The sequence below is a fragment of the Ascaphus truei genome, chromosome 14 (genome assembly GCF_040206685.1).
Source record: "Ascaphus truei isolate aAscTru1 chromosome 14, aAscTru1.hap1, whole genome shotgun sequence".
In the NCBI taxonomy this organism is placed as follows: domain Eukaryota; kingdom Metazoa; phylum Chordata; class Amphibia; order Anura; family Ascaphidae; genus Ascaphus; species Ascaphus truei.
Window position 1 is genome coordinate 23540323 of NC_134496.1, and position 16353 is coordinate 23556675.

The window sequence follows — 16353 nt, forward strand, 5'->3', positions numbered from 1 at the left end:
TTTACTTCGTGATGGCATTGCAGTTATCCCTTATCTTGACCAACTGGTTGCAAAAGTCAAACTCATCAGCTCGGTTGCATAATAATATTTTTAGCGCTGTCCAATTTCTAAGAGGGTGTTAATGATTATAAATTGTGAGAAGAGCTACCCAAGACCATCTTGCAGGCTTCAGTTTCTAAGTCTGCTCTTCAATTCTATTTAAACAAAAAACCCTTTCTTCCCCTCCCAGTCAAGATCAGACAAATGTAGAAAGATCTCAAAGGTGTTCTTCCTAAAGGCATGAGGTTGTTGTGCCTTTGGCGCAGTCAAATGAGACTGCTTCAAATCCATTTACTATCAATTGGGGACAGGGCAACTACTTCCTTAGACCAGGTAATACAGCTATCAAGGCAGAAGATAATGTTGGTCAGATGGTGGGGGAGTCTTGACAATCGCTCAAAGGAGTGTTCTTGCGTCACTGGGAGGTCATAACAGGTGATAGCCATCAAGGATAGGGGCCTATTACAGCCAGTATTCACATCAAGGGAGATGGAATTCTGAAGACAAAAAGCTGTCCTCAAATATTGTGTAGATGAGGGCAGTGTTTGTCTGTTCAACATTTGCTGTACTTGTTCAGAAACCTACTATTGAGGATTCAGTCCAACAATGACTAGCCCATCTAAACAAGCAAGGTGGAACAAGGAAAGTAAACAGAATTAAATCAAGGGTAGAGAATAATGTGCAACAGATATCTGCACAACCAGGGTTAAAAACATCAAAGCAGATTTTCATATTTGCAATTAAGTCCTTCTGGGAGAATAATTTTTGCATCCAGAAGTGTTCCGAAGTCTAGTCCAGAAATGGACCTTGTGAGATGCGCCTAATGGCTATTAGGGACAATTCAAAGCTTTAAGTCCAGACGGACAATCCAGCGTGTTTGGGCACAATGACTGACTGGGAATTTGCGCCTGGCGGAACAAAATTAAGCTGAAAAAGGAAAGTCATTGCAATCATCCCCTTGTGCCCAGGAGGGCCTGGTTCACGGATTTGTTGGGACTAGAAAAATAAACCTCTCTGGGAGCTTCCACTAATCAAAGATCTACTTTGGCACGGTCTAGTTCATTATCCAAATCTGTAACAGCTAATTGCATTGATTTTGAGAGGGTAAGACTTGAGATTTTTCACAAGTAATTAATACCATTCAAGTTAATGAGAAGTCTACCTAAAAGGCACATGGCCTGGCTGGATTTTCTGAAAGCGTGTGTAGATCATTGCACAGATCGTCACGATTTCCATTCAGAAAATGTGGGATTCTTTGAAGCTGGGTTTGGAGAAGGATTTGAGCTCAAGCTCAATGTGCATATTTCAGCTATTCGTGCCTTCAGGGGGGAGTCCTTGACTTCAAATTCACTGATAAGTAGATTACGAACGCCATAAAAACTCAGACCCCCTGATTAGAAGTGTTCCACCATAGATCTCTCATTGGTGCGAAAGGCTATCGAACTCCATTTGAACCTCGGCATCAAGCCCTAGCAATGTGGCTAGCTTTTAAAACGGCTTTCTTCATTGTTATTGGTGTAGCTAGTAGAGTTGCACAAATATAGGCCTGATCTTTCAAGCCACCTTATGTTTCATCAGGATAAAGTAGTCTTGAAAAACGTTCCAGAATTTGGATCCAAAGTATCATATCTTATTTTGATCCAAATAAAGACATCATTCTTGGTGTTTCCCAAAACAGCAAAAGAATAAAGAGGGGATAGCAGGGCTCGGTACAGTGGGGTTTTGGTGGGGGCCTCTTACCTTCTCCAGAGCAGTAGTGTCTCCTACATCACATTGTCATGGTGACGTGCGGTCACGATTGCATGAGGCAATGCTGGCTCCGGAGAATAGGTTAGAGGTTCTTGGAGTCCCCGCGCTCTCCCCCGGCAATCAGTTGAAATGTTGTGGAGAAGAGCATGGGGCCTCTGTAAGCATGGGGCTAGGAGCAGTCGCACCGATGGCACTGCTATCAAGCCGTCCCTGTCTGGAGGGAACGCAGAAGACCAGACAAATGTTCTAATTTTTAGTTTTTATTGCTCAGAGCAACCCGACCTGGAGGCTTCAAATGGATCCTTTATAGCTTGGCCTCTGAATGTCAAGCCTTCTGTCCTACCTATCGGAGGAGCTGAGATCTCAGGTTTAGTCTTATTCATTGGAATGGAACTAAACTCCAGCATGGTGATGGCTTCATACAACATTAAGTAGGGGCCCTTATAGATGTAATGTGGTGTACAATTTCCACGTTTTCAGCAGCAATTTGCATGTTAAAGACACAGTAATAACTTGATTTGATAACCACATGTAATGAGAATGTTCTGCTCTTTAACAGACATTATACACGAGGGACTCATACACAACTTTTCCCTGGGGCTTCCCTATTAGGTCTTTGTACTTAAATCCTTTTGATGTGCAGATTTTTGTTTATGTATTTTATATTTCATCTCTTTATTTTAAGTGAATTTCTGGCGGATCAGGCTGAATGTTATGTCCTGGCAATACAGTGGATTTTGCACTATTATTACCACGGAGTCCAGTCCTGGAGCTGGTAAGCAGATGCATGTGTTTTGCAGCCACATACTCGTATTGTTATAAAAGTGTGAGTAAGTACTTATTATTTGGACGAGTAGTACATTCTGGTAACAGCATCCCAGCTGAATAGACAAGGGCATCCGAAATCTGGAAGAGAACCAGTCCTATGTAGTTTGAGGCTCCAGTGAAGAAGAAAATGGGCAAACTTCCTGTCTTCTCTGATCTTCCCAAAAATATTCTATATATTGGATTGTTTGCTTTGAAGTACACAATGATTAGGTTAAGTGTGTATGTGTGTCTTTAAAGTGGGTGAACCCAGTTCGTATTCCAATGTCTGCTCCTTGTGACCTTGGGTAAGTCACTTTATCTGCCTTTAACTCAGGCACCAAAATTTAGATGGGAACTTCTGAATGGCCAGGACTTGCTCTGCCTACAAAATTTGATGTACACAGCTATGTACACGGTCAACGTTATAGTACAAGAGAATATTCATGCGTTGACTGATGTGATATAACAGAATTGGCTGATTAAGATGGCCAGACAATGATGATAAAGTTAACTTATGTAGTACTTCCTTTTCAAAAGCCTGTAGAGATCTGTTTTAACATGTAAAATGTTTTGCCATTTTACCATCTACTTTAAAATAGATTTTGGTGGCAGCACAAGTTAGGCAGAGCTTGCCGTAAAGATATGCACGTCCTAGATATCCTGTGTCCATAGTAGCATGCTCTGTGCTTCCCCCATCTAGTACAGAAGTTGTCTAATACTCAACTGTAGATATGTTTTTGTTTCAGGTACTACCCCGATCATTATGCACCGTACCTGTCTGATATCCGTAATATCAGCCACCTCAAATTACACTTTAATATAGGGAAACCGTTCATGCCGTTTGAGCAGCTGCTCGCTGTCCTTCCTGCTGCTAGTAAAGACTTACTCCCTGACTCGTACCAGGTAACGTCTCCCTAACCCCGGTGCTCTTTCATTTACTGCTCTTATTTCCGTCTTTGGTTTCTGCTCTTTGGCGCGTTGCTATTTTACAAGGCCGCCAACCCTGTGTCTTTCTCCTTTTTGGTTTGTACTAGACATTGATGACCAGCGAAGAGTCGCCAATCATAGATTATTATCCACAAGATTTTAAAACCGACCTTAATGGGAAGCAGCAGGAGTGGGAGGCTGTGGTGTTGATTCCTTTTATTGATGAGGTACGTGTCCTTTCACTCTTGATTTTGACAGGACATAGAGAAGTTTTGTCTTCAAGTCATTTTGGCTTGGATATAACAATTGTTTGTAATCAGTCTAAAAGTCATTACCATTTGTCTGCCTAGAAATACGCCTGGTCATTTCATTGGCGTTGGGATTAGCAATAGTACACATTGGCTGGCAGTCAACTCCCACCACTTCTGTTTTACTAAAGTCTTTTCCATATCATTGCTAAATGCCTTCGTTAAGCAGTGATTGTATTTCTGGCATCAATCTTGTTTGAGACCCCCACAGTATTATAGAAAATAAGCAGTCACTCCAAGAACCAGGAATTGCACAAGACAACTGAAGGCCCATTCACTCAACGGAAGCCAGTGGAACTGCCCTGTTCATATTATTATGCTTTGAGAGGTGCTTGTTCAGAATTATGGACCATAGTGTTGGTCTTGGCGTTTAACAGACTAGATTAAGTAAATGAATATTGCCCATTGTTTTCTTGAAGATTTTTTTTGTGGCTATTTGCAAAACTCCATCTCTCCATCTTTTGTCAAAGATGTTAGAAATATTTCTCTTTGGACTAGGTTCTGTAGATAAACACAATTGTGTTTGGTAATCTGTGAAGATGTCCCATTAGTGTGCATAAAAACTATACCGCTAACGTTGTGGTGGATATCTCACAGAAACGATTGCTGGAAGCCATGGAGCCCTGCAATAAGTGCCTGACGGAGGGCGAGGAGAATAGAAACCAGCACAGTGAGTGCTTGAAGTACTGGTACGAGAAGGAGGTCGAGTTCAAATATCTCTCACCTTGGCCAGAAAAGTTCCCGAGTATAGAACACTGCCATGCAAGGTACAAATACACAGTGTCATTCCATAAGTTACAGTAACTGTAGAGTATTCTAGCACATGACAAGTAAATAGATATTGACCAGGGAGCATACAATATAGAACTGCAGTTTCCCTTACTGTTTTTCCTGCTCCCACTTAATGGCTGTCCCTAACTGGTTGGCGGTGTATTTACTAAGCGGTGCTAGGTAGTGAGGCACATTTTGGCCTATTGCCTTGCAGCGTTTCACCCCTTAAGTCTGGGCCTAGATAACTAAACCGTTCCTCAGGAAACATTTGACCATATCTCTTATTTCATTTATAGGTATAAGGGCATTTCATTGGATGCCTGGCACGTGGATATGGACAATAATAAAATCACTCACACTAACAAGAGCGCGTTATATTTCTGTGGCTTTCCTACCTTGAAGCACATCAAACACAAGGTAAGGGTTAAGGACTTTCAGTGCCACAGGCTGCAATGCATTGTGTATGGGGAAGTAGCATCATACATGTATAGTATAACCCCAAGATCTTTAATGGTTGTCACGGAATCCAGTAATTGTATTCCTGTAACTGAAAATCTGACAAGCCAGTGATAAAGTGGTGGGGCTCTAAATTTAGTGTGCCTGCAGCAGGGCACTGCTTCTCTGTAGTCTGCGTACATGTGGGGTATCGCACCCCGATCTGGCATTGATTTGGATGGCAATAAACGCTGGATCCGGGTAGAATGCAGTCAAGTGCAATGTAATATATATAGTATGTGAATAATTTTAGTATGGACTACAAATATTTATTTTTTTCAGGAACCCATACTGCTTATGTATGAAATAGAAAGGTACGGTGTGTATACATTATATACACCTTTTTTTTTTTTTTTTTTTTTTTGCCGTTTTTGTTTTTTGGCTTTCTAGTTCTCTCTGAAGAAGACTGGAGTGCAGGTATTCCAGCAGAGCAGCCGTGGGGAGAACCTGATCTTGGAGATCCTTTTCGATGAAGACTCGGATGAGAATGTAAGCACTTCCTTTCTCCCCGTCTTGTACACACACCATGTAATCCTTTTTACCAATGGACAAGATGTAAAGAGTCCCTTGCTGTGTGTGCTCCTTTGCTTGGCATTACCCAGAGTCCCTAGCTGCAGTGGAAGCATCGTATACCAAGAGATAATGGGGAAAGACAGGTTTGCAGACCTGTCTGAGAATGTGCTCACAAGTAGTATTTTTATTTGCTGTACTTTTGACAAATAGTTTTGTTTGGTGCATTTACTAAAAGTGCAATATTACGCTGATCTCCTTAAATCAAATACAGAGTGCCTCTGTCAGACTTGTACATATATTCTTTATTTTTTGTCTTCAGACTTCAGAAAGTGTTGCCGCAGCAGTGCTGGGAAAATCCGTTTTTGTAAACTGGCCTCACCTTGAAGAAGCCAGAGTCATCGCGGTGTCAGACGGAGAGACAAAGTATGTCAAACTCGGTACCGCCGTTCCGGTTTGTGAATTGCATGTCTGTGTCTTGCGTGAGGATTTATCTGTGGGGATTACCACCTTCCTACCTGCAAACTGCACTTGTGGATTCTGTTTTTACCACTTCCATTATCATGCTGCATTGTTCTCTCTCCAATCTCCACACCCAACCTGACTGTTTTTACAAGCCACAGTCCATAATGATCTAAACCTAGAGAGGTCTACAATATTTTCCATAGGAATCTTTTAATCGGAGTACACTAATTCCAAGTTACATCAAGGACAGCTGAATTAATGCAGCAGTCGAACCTTTCGGGAAATCGCCATGCAGGGGTGCTCAAGCCCCAAAAGTCAGGTTTTCAGGATATCCCTGCTTCAGTACAGATGGCTCAGAGGCTGTTGAAGCTGTGTCTGATTGAGCCACCTGGGCTGAAGCTGGGATATCCTGAAAACCTGACCTGTTGAGGCAGGGGGGGGGGGGGGGGGGATTGAGGACTGGAGTTGAGACCCCTGGGTTAAATCTTAGTAGTAATGCAAAGGATTATCTGCTGCACACCATATTTATCCTCTCAGAATTACCGGTGCTGAGGGGTAGCCTGCTGGAGACCCAAATGATATCGGGAAACAAGAAAAACACAAGGCACTTCGGATTTTCTAATGCTGAATTTTAATGAGCCTAAAAAACGACGTTTCAACCTAAAATGGTATTTTTCATCACTTAAACGGCTCATTAAAATTCAGCATTAGAAAATCCGAAGTGCCTTGTGTTTTTCTTGTTTCCTTAAAGCTTAGTAGTGACACAGTTATTGTATTTGCGCGCATATCCGCACCAAGTATAAAGATATCTGCAGCTGACACGCGTAATGTTTGAAAGACTGGAACTGGCTTAATGCTCACAGTGGGTGGAAGTTTGAGGTGTCTTAAGTTTGTGATTGCAAAATATTGATGTAGATATTAATGTATTTTCTGCTTTAAAAAAATCACCAGAACAATGTCTCTTTAACCTGTTTGTAAAACAATAACTGTTTAATGTTTCCTAGGGAATCTGGCAGGCCTGTATTGTAGAGATTTACGTTTTTTTATACTATTTCCACATTACCAGGATGATTTAGGATATATATTATCCCTATTTAAGGACCTATTTATACATGTTTTGAGATGCATTTCCTCCTATATTTAATGATGCTTTGGGATTATACTCACCTCTGCCGCCTGTCATGTGTTCCAGGTTTTATTTGGAAGAACCCCCTGGCACCCAGAAACTTTACATCGACAACTGTGTGCCCCCAACAAAAGTGGTTTATGTTAGCGACAAAGAGCGAAGCATCTGGGTGAAAGAAGTGCAGGGAATCTCAGAACAGTGAGTTGTAACTACCGTGGGATTTAAGCAATAAGTCTTTCGGTTCCCACTTAATAGCGGTTCCTTGTTATCACTTGAAACCGGGATGACTAGAACATTAGACTTGAATTGTGCAGTCCCACCTATCACCAGAGTGAGGCGGCGGTGAGAATGATGCATTAGATGGGGCGGCCAACTCAGTCCTCAAGGGCCACCAACAGGTCAGGTTTTCAGAATATCCCTGCTTCAGCACAGGTGGCTCAATCATTCTGACGGTCACTGATTGAGCCACCTGTGCTGACGCAGGGATATCCTTAAGACCTGCCCTGTTGGTGGCCCTTGAGGACTGGAGTTGGCCACCCCTGATGTGCAAACTGTTTGCATTCTAAGCGAACTTTCCAAATTTCACAAAAAATTGCTTCAATCCAAAAGTTGGCAACAAGGTCACTTATCACTAAAATGTAATGGGCGTTGCAGGTTCAATTCATATTTTCATTACTTTCACTTTGGAAATTCGAGTCAATTAAAAAAACAAATATCAAAACATTTACACTTTTTTTTTTTATTTTTTTTTTTTTTACGTCAGTGGGCTACTATTTAGAAACACATATAGCATATTCTGAACAATTTGGTCCGATTTTGCTAGAAATGTTGACGTCAAATTCTATCGGTTGTCACTGGTTTTGCAAACATTTGCTGAGCTGCTGCAAAGCTAATCTCTGCACGTATGCGCGCCTCTGACATGAACTGAAGCAGAATAAAAAGTCGAAGCTATTTATTTTTCAAAGAATGCAAAATGGTGCCATTAATCTTAAAGGAGCCAATTACATTTGAAAGCTGCTTTAATATATAAATAAAGTGTCAGTGAATGGACTAGACCTTTAACTGTTTGCAGGTTAATTATTGACGTCTCCCGGATGTAATAATTGGGGCCAAACCACTAGAAATATAATGTCCTAAATAAATCAAGGAAAACCCCCATCGAACTTGGATATTCCTAGATGATAAATGTGGTGACCTGTATCTAACTTTACTTCTGTAGCTGGGAGAATTTAATAACTAACCTAATTCCGGTTTTCTTTTTATCCGGCGTACCCAATGCACCTTCGCCCTTCCATTTCTGTGCATGTAGTTTCCCCCGCTTTGTATTGCATCTGATCGGTGGATATATTCCGTCGGCTAGCATGTGTTGCAATATATGTTTCTCTTTTCTTCTCTAAAGCTACCAAAGAAGAAAAGGGGTAGTTATAAACGAGACGTCGGTATTGTTGTATGCTCAGTTGCTTACCGGCCGTCTGTATCAGTTAAACCAAAACGGAGAAGTTCATCTCGAGAAACAGTGGTCAAAGCAAGTTATCCCTTTTGCATACCAGGCTATAGTCCAGGTGAGACCGAGAATAAAGTGAATGTTAAAACCTAGGAGCGTAGAATTTGCCAGTAGATAAGAACCACGTGGCCCATCCTGTCTGGCCCTTCTTCCTGTCTGGCCCTTCTTCCTGTCTGGCCCTTCTTCCTGTCTGCCGTAAAAACTCAGACCCGATTTTGATCCGGTGCTTTCTTTTATATTTAGGGTAACCTTCTGTCTATCCCAAGCATGTTTGAATTCCCTCACTGTATTAGCCTCTTACCACCTCTGCTGGGAGGCTATGCCACGAGTCAACCACCAACTTCCTCCATTTCCCCTTCTCCTGCCAGGACCCTGTTCTCGCATATTGTAATGTGTATCATTGGTTTCTTGGGAGAACAGAGTTGGATTTCTCTTTCAGGATATCACCGCTTTTGACTCTGGCTTTTCCCATTTCAATACTTTGGATGAGCTATTCTGTCCCGGAAGTTCGGTCTTCATGTTGGGGACACCCTACTACGGGTGCATGGGAGAAGTAAGTTGCATGTGGTGTAACTATGCAGCATTACCTAATAGCACTTCATTTCCAAATGTTAATCCAATGTGTCTTTAACAATCAGCCGTTTGTTAAAAATGTATGTGTACATCCACAATCCAATGTGTGTTAATAATCGGCCATATTTTCTTTATCCACCCATCCTTCAGTGAACGATCAGCTAAGTTATTGTTTATGTATATTTTTTGTTTTCTGTATTGTTGCTTTCTCTCAATTGAATAAATGGACGAATAAGATGTATCCATCCAGCTTGTTTGCATGATAGAGTGGATACTCTTCCAAATTGGGCATGCTGGCAGTGGTGCCCCCCCCTGCAGCGTAATGACGTCACTGCGTAACGTTGCGTTGTCATGGCAGCGTCACACGTCACCATGACATCCCAGCGTAACAGTCGCGGTGCCATGACAACGGGTTGCTGCAGACGCCCGCTCCGCATAGGTAAGACCTCCCCCAGCTATATACATGTTCATACAAGTCCCCCCCCCCCCTCACCATCTTTGGGGTGAGCAGCTGTGCAGTCCTGTCTCGATTTGGGGACTCCCCAGCTCTCCCCTCTCCTGTCCGGCAGAATTTGGATCCTGGCGCAGATGGGAGAAGGGAGCGCCGGGCCCCCTGATGTCGAAGGGCCAAGGCAACCGTCGGGCCCGAAGGCTGGCCCTGCGCGAGTTACCTTCTATCTGCAGTAACATGCCCATCGAACAAGTTTCCTTCATCTGTGAAAAGTGGTTTATGTAAATCCTATACTATGTAGCAAGATGTATTCAACATCTAATTGGGGTATCTTGCATTGCTTGAGCGCTTTTCAGTGCTAAGCCCTGCAGGGCAGCAGCTTGTGTCCGTAATATACTCTTTACATCTCCAGGTTCAAGACTCGTCTGATGTTCTCGATGAGAACAGAATCCGCGTGGTGTTTAGCATTCCTTGTGAGCCACAGCTTGATGCCTTAATACAGAACCAGCATGTAAGTTGTTTGACCCCTTTCTCCCACACTGCGTTTCCACTGCTAGGTTGGGGACCCGACTCCTTTCCTTACTGTAAGGGACATTTCTTGTTATCCACGCAATTACTTTTTTTTTTTTTGTATTTTGAAACGATCACTACAAACACAATGGTTTTTATCCTGCCAAGGTCTGTGGTCTCCATGTGGTTCTAAATAGAGCTGAAACCTCTGATTCATTGATTTTGATGTACTTCTGTGCATATTAAGCCCCTCGTTGTAAAGGTAATTTAAAGATTAAAGTTCTGAGCGGGTTTCTAATAGGAAAAGTTTAGTAGTAACCGATTTACAGCCCAGTTTGGCTAATAAGCCATTTTGCATAGTGCCTTTAGCCCATTGATGTCATGTAGTGTCGATATATGCTATATGAAATAAAGTTATTATTGTATCTGCCATTTAAAGGAGAACAATAAAAAAAAGTATTCATCCTATTAATGACATGACTACCATTTTGGATTTAAGCTGATCAGATGGCATGGAATGTAGCTTTAGGCCGTGCTTATAATGGCGGCGTGCGACGCTGGAACAACATATGGAGAGTAGTGAAGGGGAACGCCGCGTCCAGGAGCACGATGTTTGCACAGATTTCCAAAATTGTTCTCCCTGTGCATTGGCAGCGTCACGTGAGCGGTTCAGCCAATGAGGGCGAACCGCTCACGGCCATGCCTCTGTCACTTCCAGATGCCGCCTGCAGTGCAGGTTCCTGGCGTGCGCGTCGCCCTAGTGACTTCACGAGGGAGTGCCCGCGCACTGCCGGACCTAGTATAATCAAGGCCTTAGAAGAACATTAGAAAGGGATGGGGGAGCACTGGTGGAATGATAGAGTAGGGTACAGTCTGATTCAGGTGTGTGAGACTCTGAAGTGTTAAAGTGGATGTTTTTAAATCTAAAATAGTTTTAAACACTCACACGGCCTTGTGCAAATGCTTGCGCATCAAGGTGTCTTTACGTCCTCACTTCTTTTCCTTGTGGATTCGGTCTCCGCCTCTCGTCTGAGCTCTTCCTTTCTTTCTTTTTTGGTGTGATGTCACCTTCTTTATTTTGTGGGTTCGGTCTCCGCCTCTCGTCTGTGCTTTTCCTCTCCTTTTTCTTGTGTGGTGTCACCCTCGGAATAGAAGCATATATATATGAACAAAATATGAACAAAATATGTGCAAGGGAACAATATAGCCAGAGGTTATAATCTTAAAATTTTTAAAAACACTCACACGGGCATGTGTGGGTGCGCTCTAAGGGGTGGTATCTTTGGGCTCCAGAGGGTAGTCCCACTGCTCCAAATTACAAAACTTGACTGAGTGGCAAGTAGTAGGGGAGAAGGAAAAGATATGTCAAAGTATTACTACTCACACGGCCAAGTGTGAGTGCACACTTGGAAAGGTATCTTTAGTTGTTCTTTCTATCGTCCTTTGATAGGGAATTGTAGCAGCCTCTGATGTTGAGTTCTCTCTCCCAGAATGATAAAATAAAGTTATAAGCCCAGGGAGTCAAGGCTAAAGTCTTTATTCAAAATAAAAATAAACAACAAACACACCGCTTACTCAACTAGTGAGCTGCGGTGTGGGATAATATTAAAAGCCAGTTTCTAGGGGATGTTTAGCAGGGCTCGTGGTGCTGCAGTAAAACTCTCTCCGCGTCCGGATGGAGCTCTGCACTTCCCGTGTCCTACTCCCGACGGTGGCCGCAACAGATCAAAATAGCTGGGGGATTTTGAGCAACGCGTTTCGCCCTATGGGCTTCCTCAGGCTCCGTAGTTAGAATGGATATGGCTCGCCGCTCCTCCTTTATATACTGCGGCCGTCCAGACTACTACACCTCCCTCAATCTTGTTTCTAAAAACAGCTGGTCTAATTGAATGATTAGACGTGTAGTGTGTGTAGTTTAGCCTTATTGTAATCGTCCTTAGATTTTCGTGACGTCACAGACGCCCTAACTCAGTAATAAAACATGGTTCTTTCTGTGGCCAAGAAGAACATTGTAATAAATTCTGAATATACATTTCTGTCCTTGAAGCCAAATCTTTTGCAAACGTGACTTTTTTTTTTTTTTTTTTTTTTTTTGTAAAGCTCACTAATATAGTTTGATTTTTCTATTTTTCTTCCCTTGTACTGGCCTCAGCCAAGTCTTATAAGACTCTTTTTCACACTTCAAATAACGCATTATAACCGTAAATGTTTCTGTCTTCCCTATAGAAATTTGCCGTAAAATATAATCCTGGGTATGTGTTGGCAAGTCGCCTTGGGGTGAACGGATACCTTGTCTCAAGGGTTACAGGATGTATTTTTATTGGCAGAGGAGCCAAGAGAAAGTAAGTAGGAATATAAGCAAAGCGACGTGTTAATTTTTTGTTACAAATACCTTCTGCAACAAATGTTACCCAAAATGGCATATAAATTTTAAAAAAATCAACTAAGTTTTCTAGTTGGTTTTAGTTAATTATTTTGTGTTGGACATTGACTCTTCCGAACTGTTTACATTTGAATGACTTTAATGCAATTCAAAATTGTTGTTTTGCAGTCCACATGGGGAACAAAAGGCAAATGTGGGACTAAATCTGAAGTTCAATAAGAAAAATGAGGAGGTCCCTGGGTATACCAAAAAAGTTGGGACAGAGTGGACATACTCTTCAGCTGTTGAGCAAGTTCTTGGTGAATATATAGAAAGGTATGGGGGTCGGTGCCGTTTTAGTGTGGTTTATACAAAGTTTAATATTGTGAAGGCAACTGAAGAGTTCATTACACCTGCTATACTGAAGCAGGTCTTAAAATGTCTTGCCCTTAATACAATACGTACTTTTACAGTGCTTGACGGGCCTGCAACATTAGAAGTCCTTTCATTCTTTAATTGTTTCAGTGGGCTATTGAAGACGCTTCAGATAACTGACTGCATGTTGCCTTCCATGACAAATAGTCTATGGCGCAGTGGTTTCCAACGTTTTTTTTTGGTCAAGGAACCCTAAGTGAAATTCTGAGGAACCCCCCCCAACAGTCTCTAATAGCGCGTCTGATATCAGATGCATTGTAACTTCTAATGTATCTGATACAATTTGCAAATGGCCAGAGAATTTAAGGGAACCCTTTAGGGATGCCCGGGGAACCCAAGAGTTCCTAGGAACCCTAGTTAAAAAACACACTAGTCTATGGGTTCACACATTTCCTGATCTAAGGTGTGCATCCTGCATTGAAGTTATGCTGTCGCTGCCTAGCTTGAATAACTGTTACAACAGAGCAGTACAATTAACTAAGATATATAGTATTTGATACTAGATGCTTAAGGGTAGACCCCATAACTGACCTGTTTTGATGTAATCCTCTCATTTAAATAAAATAGCATCACTGTTTTTCTGACTAATGAAAAGAAATAGATCTTGTCCAGCATCTGATTAGCTTTAAATCTTTGTCTGGTTTCACAGGTACCCTGAACTATTTACATATATTTCAAAAAACAGCCAAGATGATGTGTTCTACGAGGATGATATCTGGCCAGGAGAGGATAAGAACGGGTGAGAAAAGACAATTGTGCTAGAACTTTGTTAAAACAAGGTTCCTGTTTCTCTGCGGCCTGACCCCATGTTTCACTTGTTTGGAATAGCGCTGAGAAGATTCAGGAGATCGTGTCTTGGCTGAAGGCTCACCCCATCAGCATGCTGTCCCGTTCATCTTGTGATCTGCAAATCGTGGATTCTGCTGTAGTTGAGAAAATTGAAGAGGAGGTGGAAAAGTGCAAGGTTAGAATTTCAAGCACTAAGACGGGCTTTGAATTCATTGCTCTTTGGGAAAGTGATCTCAAATGTGCTGCAAAATACCCTTGTGTTCTTATATCTCATTAATCTTGACTTGGTCATCGTGTACTTTTAGAAGTTGTTATATTTGTTTAGTGCATATATAAAGCTTCCTTAGGAGAACCACTGTCGCACAGCCCTAGCATTTAAATGGAGCATCTTCTGTTAAAATTCTAATATACAGTTGAACTATACAGGGAGAAAAACAAGACCAGCGTGCATGATACCACTATAATAGATGTGCCTTGAACCTACTGGATTGCAGCAAGCGTTCTATAATTGTACTATAAGGATACAGCAGTAGTTTTTTTTTTTTTTTGTTTTTTATAATGTCTTTGGGCCTTATGCAGAGAGCATAGAATTTTAAAATTGGCGAATTTCATAAAAAGTAGCTTTTTTGGAGAGTTTTATTCTCCATATGCAGAAAAGTGCGAATTCTGCTATGTTTAACATGGATGCGTGTGGCGAGTTTAAATTGGCGAGATGCGCGCTTCAGAAACGTGTAAAAACAAATTCGCTCCTTTTTTTCCCCTTTACTATAGGCGGCGAGCGCCATCTTGCCATCTTTTCCTGGCGCGGCAAAAATGCGAGAATCGCGGCATTTTTTGGCGCGAACAGCCGCTTTATGCCGTTCGCACCTCTCTGCATTCGGAGAGTTTTAAAAATGGCGAGATGGAGGTTCTCGCCAGCCGCGAGGCGAGTTTTAGCAATTGAAAAAACAAAATGGCGCGTTTTTCGGAACTCGCCATTTTCTGCCGGTTTCTGCGCGAAATTGTACAAAAAATGGCGAATTTCGAAATAACGATGCTCTCTGCATAAGGCCCTTTGTTTTTACATCATTCTTCATGAGAAAAACATGTTTTTTTTAAATCTAGATGTACCCTAGTTCATATATACACAAATATATATAATTTTTTTTTTTTTTTCCCCCTCTCCTTCAACAATCTTTAAATGATTATTAAAAAAGGAGACCAGTAATCGTGGCTCTTGTGCGACCTAAGGAAAAGCTTTTGCTCTCCTATGAAAGAATGGGAATCATGTTTTTCTGAATGCTTTTTTATACCTGTGGAGTGTCTTGTTTGAGTAATTGCTAACCATTGCCTGTCTTCCTCTTGCCTCTGTAGTTAAGAAAGAGCAGTAAAAAGGTGCGAGTGACCGTCAAGCCTCACTTACTGTTTAGGGTAAGTGTTGTTCTTTGCTTTATCTTTAGGTGAGATTTGAAACATAAAAGCAAAGAAGGAGCTAATAGTGTAATGTTTTGATTACGTATATAAATGTAAGATGTGTATACATATATAAATTTAAGATGTGTATATTGAATCATTCAAATTATACCTGAAAAAGGTTTAATTAGAAGCACAAAACAGTCATTATATATATATATAACACTAATTTGATTGTACCTGAGGAAAGAATTTGCAACACTTCTAATGTCGTCATGGGTTTATGTATAAAATAAAAAAGGATATTCTAGTGCACGTAAATATTAAAGTATTACGAGGAGAATGTATTAAATAACAGCTTGTTTCCCTACTTATTGTATTGTTTCCAACTCTTTCCATCTCCCCGCCCCCCCCCCCCCCCCAGTACATTTATTGATTTATGCCCAATGACCTGCTGCTAAATGTTCTGGAAATATTGTAACCATACCCTCCCCCTGACCCCCTCTCAATCTATTTTGTATGCCATTCTTTGTGATTGTATAAAAATTGCCAATAACATTTGCGTTCCAAAAAAACAAAACCCCAGTTTTCATACCTGCGCACTTCCCATATTCCAAGAGTGGCCAACTGCAGTGCACGAGGGCTACCCACGTGTCATGTTTCAAGGATATCCCTGCTACAGCAAATCTTGACCTTGCTGTCTTGATATCCCTACTTCAGAAATCTTGACCTTGCTTTCTCTCGAGGGCTGAAGTTGGCCACCCCAGTCCTATTGTATACTTGGTAAATAACCAAAGTAATGTTCGAACTCTTCTGTCGTCTCTTCACAGCCTCTTGAGCAGCAGCACGGGGTCATTCCAGACCGAGACGCAGAGTTCCGTCTGTTCGACCGTGTTGTCAATGTGAGGGAGAGCTTCTCTGTCCCATTGGGGCTCAGAGGCACCATCATCGGAATTAAAGGAGGTGATTGTTCTATTAAGGCCGATCAGGGATAGGAGTGTAAATCATGTAACATTTATCCCTGCCTTCTCTCCCTTATACTGTCCCCTTTGACAGGAGCGAGCATAAATTGCAGTACCTTCTCAAACAAGGTTGACAATCGTACCCCTGTAACCTGTTCAGTCTTGAACTAGCAGAATA

The 16353-nt window shown here is 41.8% G+C and overlaps 1 protein-coding gene across 4 annotated transcripts in view; it reads left to right on the forward strand.

Annotated features, from left to right (window-relative positions):
- The window catches only part of XRN1 (5'-3' exoribonuclease 1), a 53566-nt gene that overhangs the window by 20962 nt on the left and 16251 nt on the right, over nucleotides 1-16353 (forward strand). For all 4 annotated transcript variants that reach the window (XM_075570108.1, XM_075570109.1, XM_075570110.1 and 1 more), the window contains exons 13-29: nucleotides 2474-2563; nucleotides 3342-3498; nucleotides 3630-3749; nucleotides 4428-4597; nucleotides 4898-5018; nucleotides 5487-5585; nucleotides 5929-6032; nucleotides 7264-7395; nucleotides 8597-8759; nucleotides 9141-9254; nucleotides 10138-10236; nucleotides 12462-12577; nucleotides 12787-12933; nucleotides 13682-13771; nucleotides 13861-13996; nucleotides 15175-15231; nucleotides 16044-16176. In XM_075570108.1, coding sequence (XP_075426223.1) covers nucleotides 2474-2563; nucleotides 3342-3498; nucleotides 3630-3749; nucleotides 4428-4597; nucleotides 4898-5018; nucleotides 5487-5585; nucleotides 5929-6032; nucleotides 7264-7395; nucleotides 8597-8759; nucleotides 9141-9254; nucleotides 10138-10236; nucleotides 12462-12577; nucleotides 12787-12933; nucleotides 13682-13771; nucleotides 13861-13996; nucleotides 15175-15231; nucleotides 16044-16176 — 2048 coding nt within the window. The remainder of the gene's footprint in view (nucleotides 1-2473; nucleotides 2564-3341; nucleotides 3499-3629; nucleotides 3750-4427; nucleotides 4598-4897; nucleotides 5019-5486; nucleotides 5586-5928; nucleotides 6033-7263; nucleotides 7396-8596; nucleotides 8760-9140; nucleotides 9255-10137; nucleotides 10237-12461; nucleotides 12578-12786; nucleotides 12934-13681; nucleotides 13772-13860; nucleotides 13997-15174; nucleotides 15232-16043; nucleotides 16177-16353) is intronic.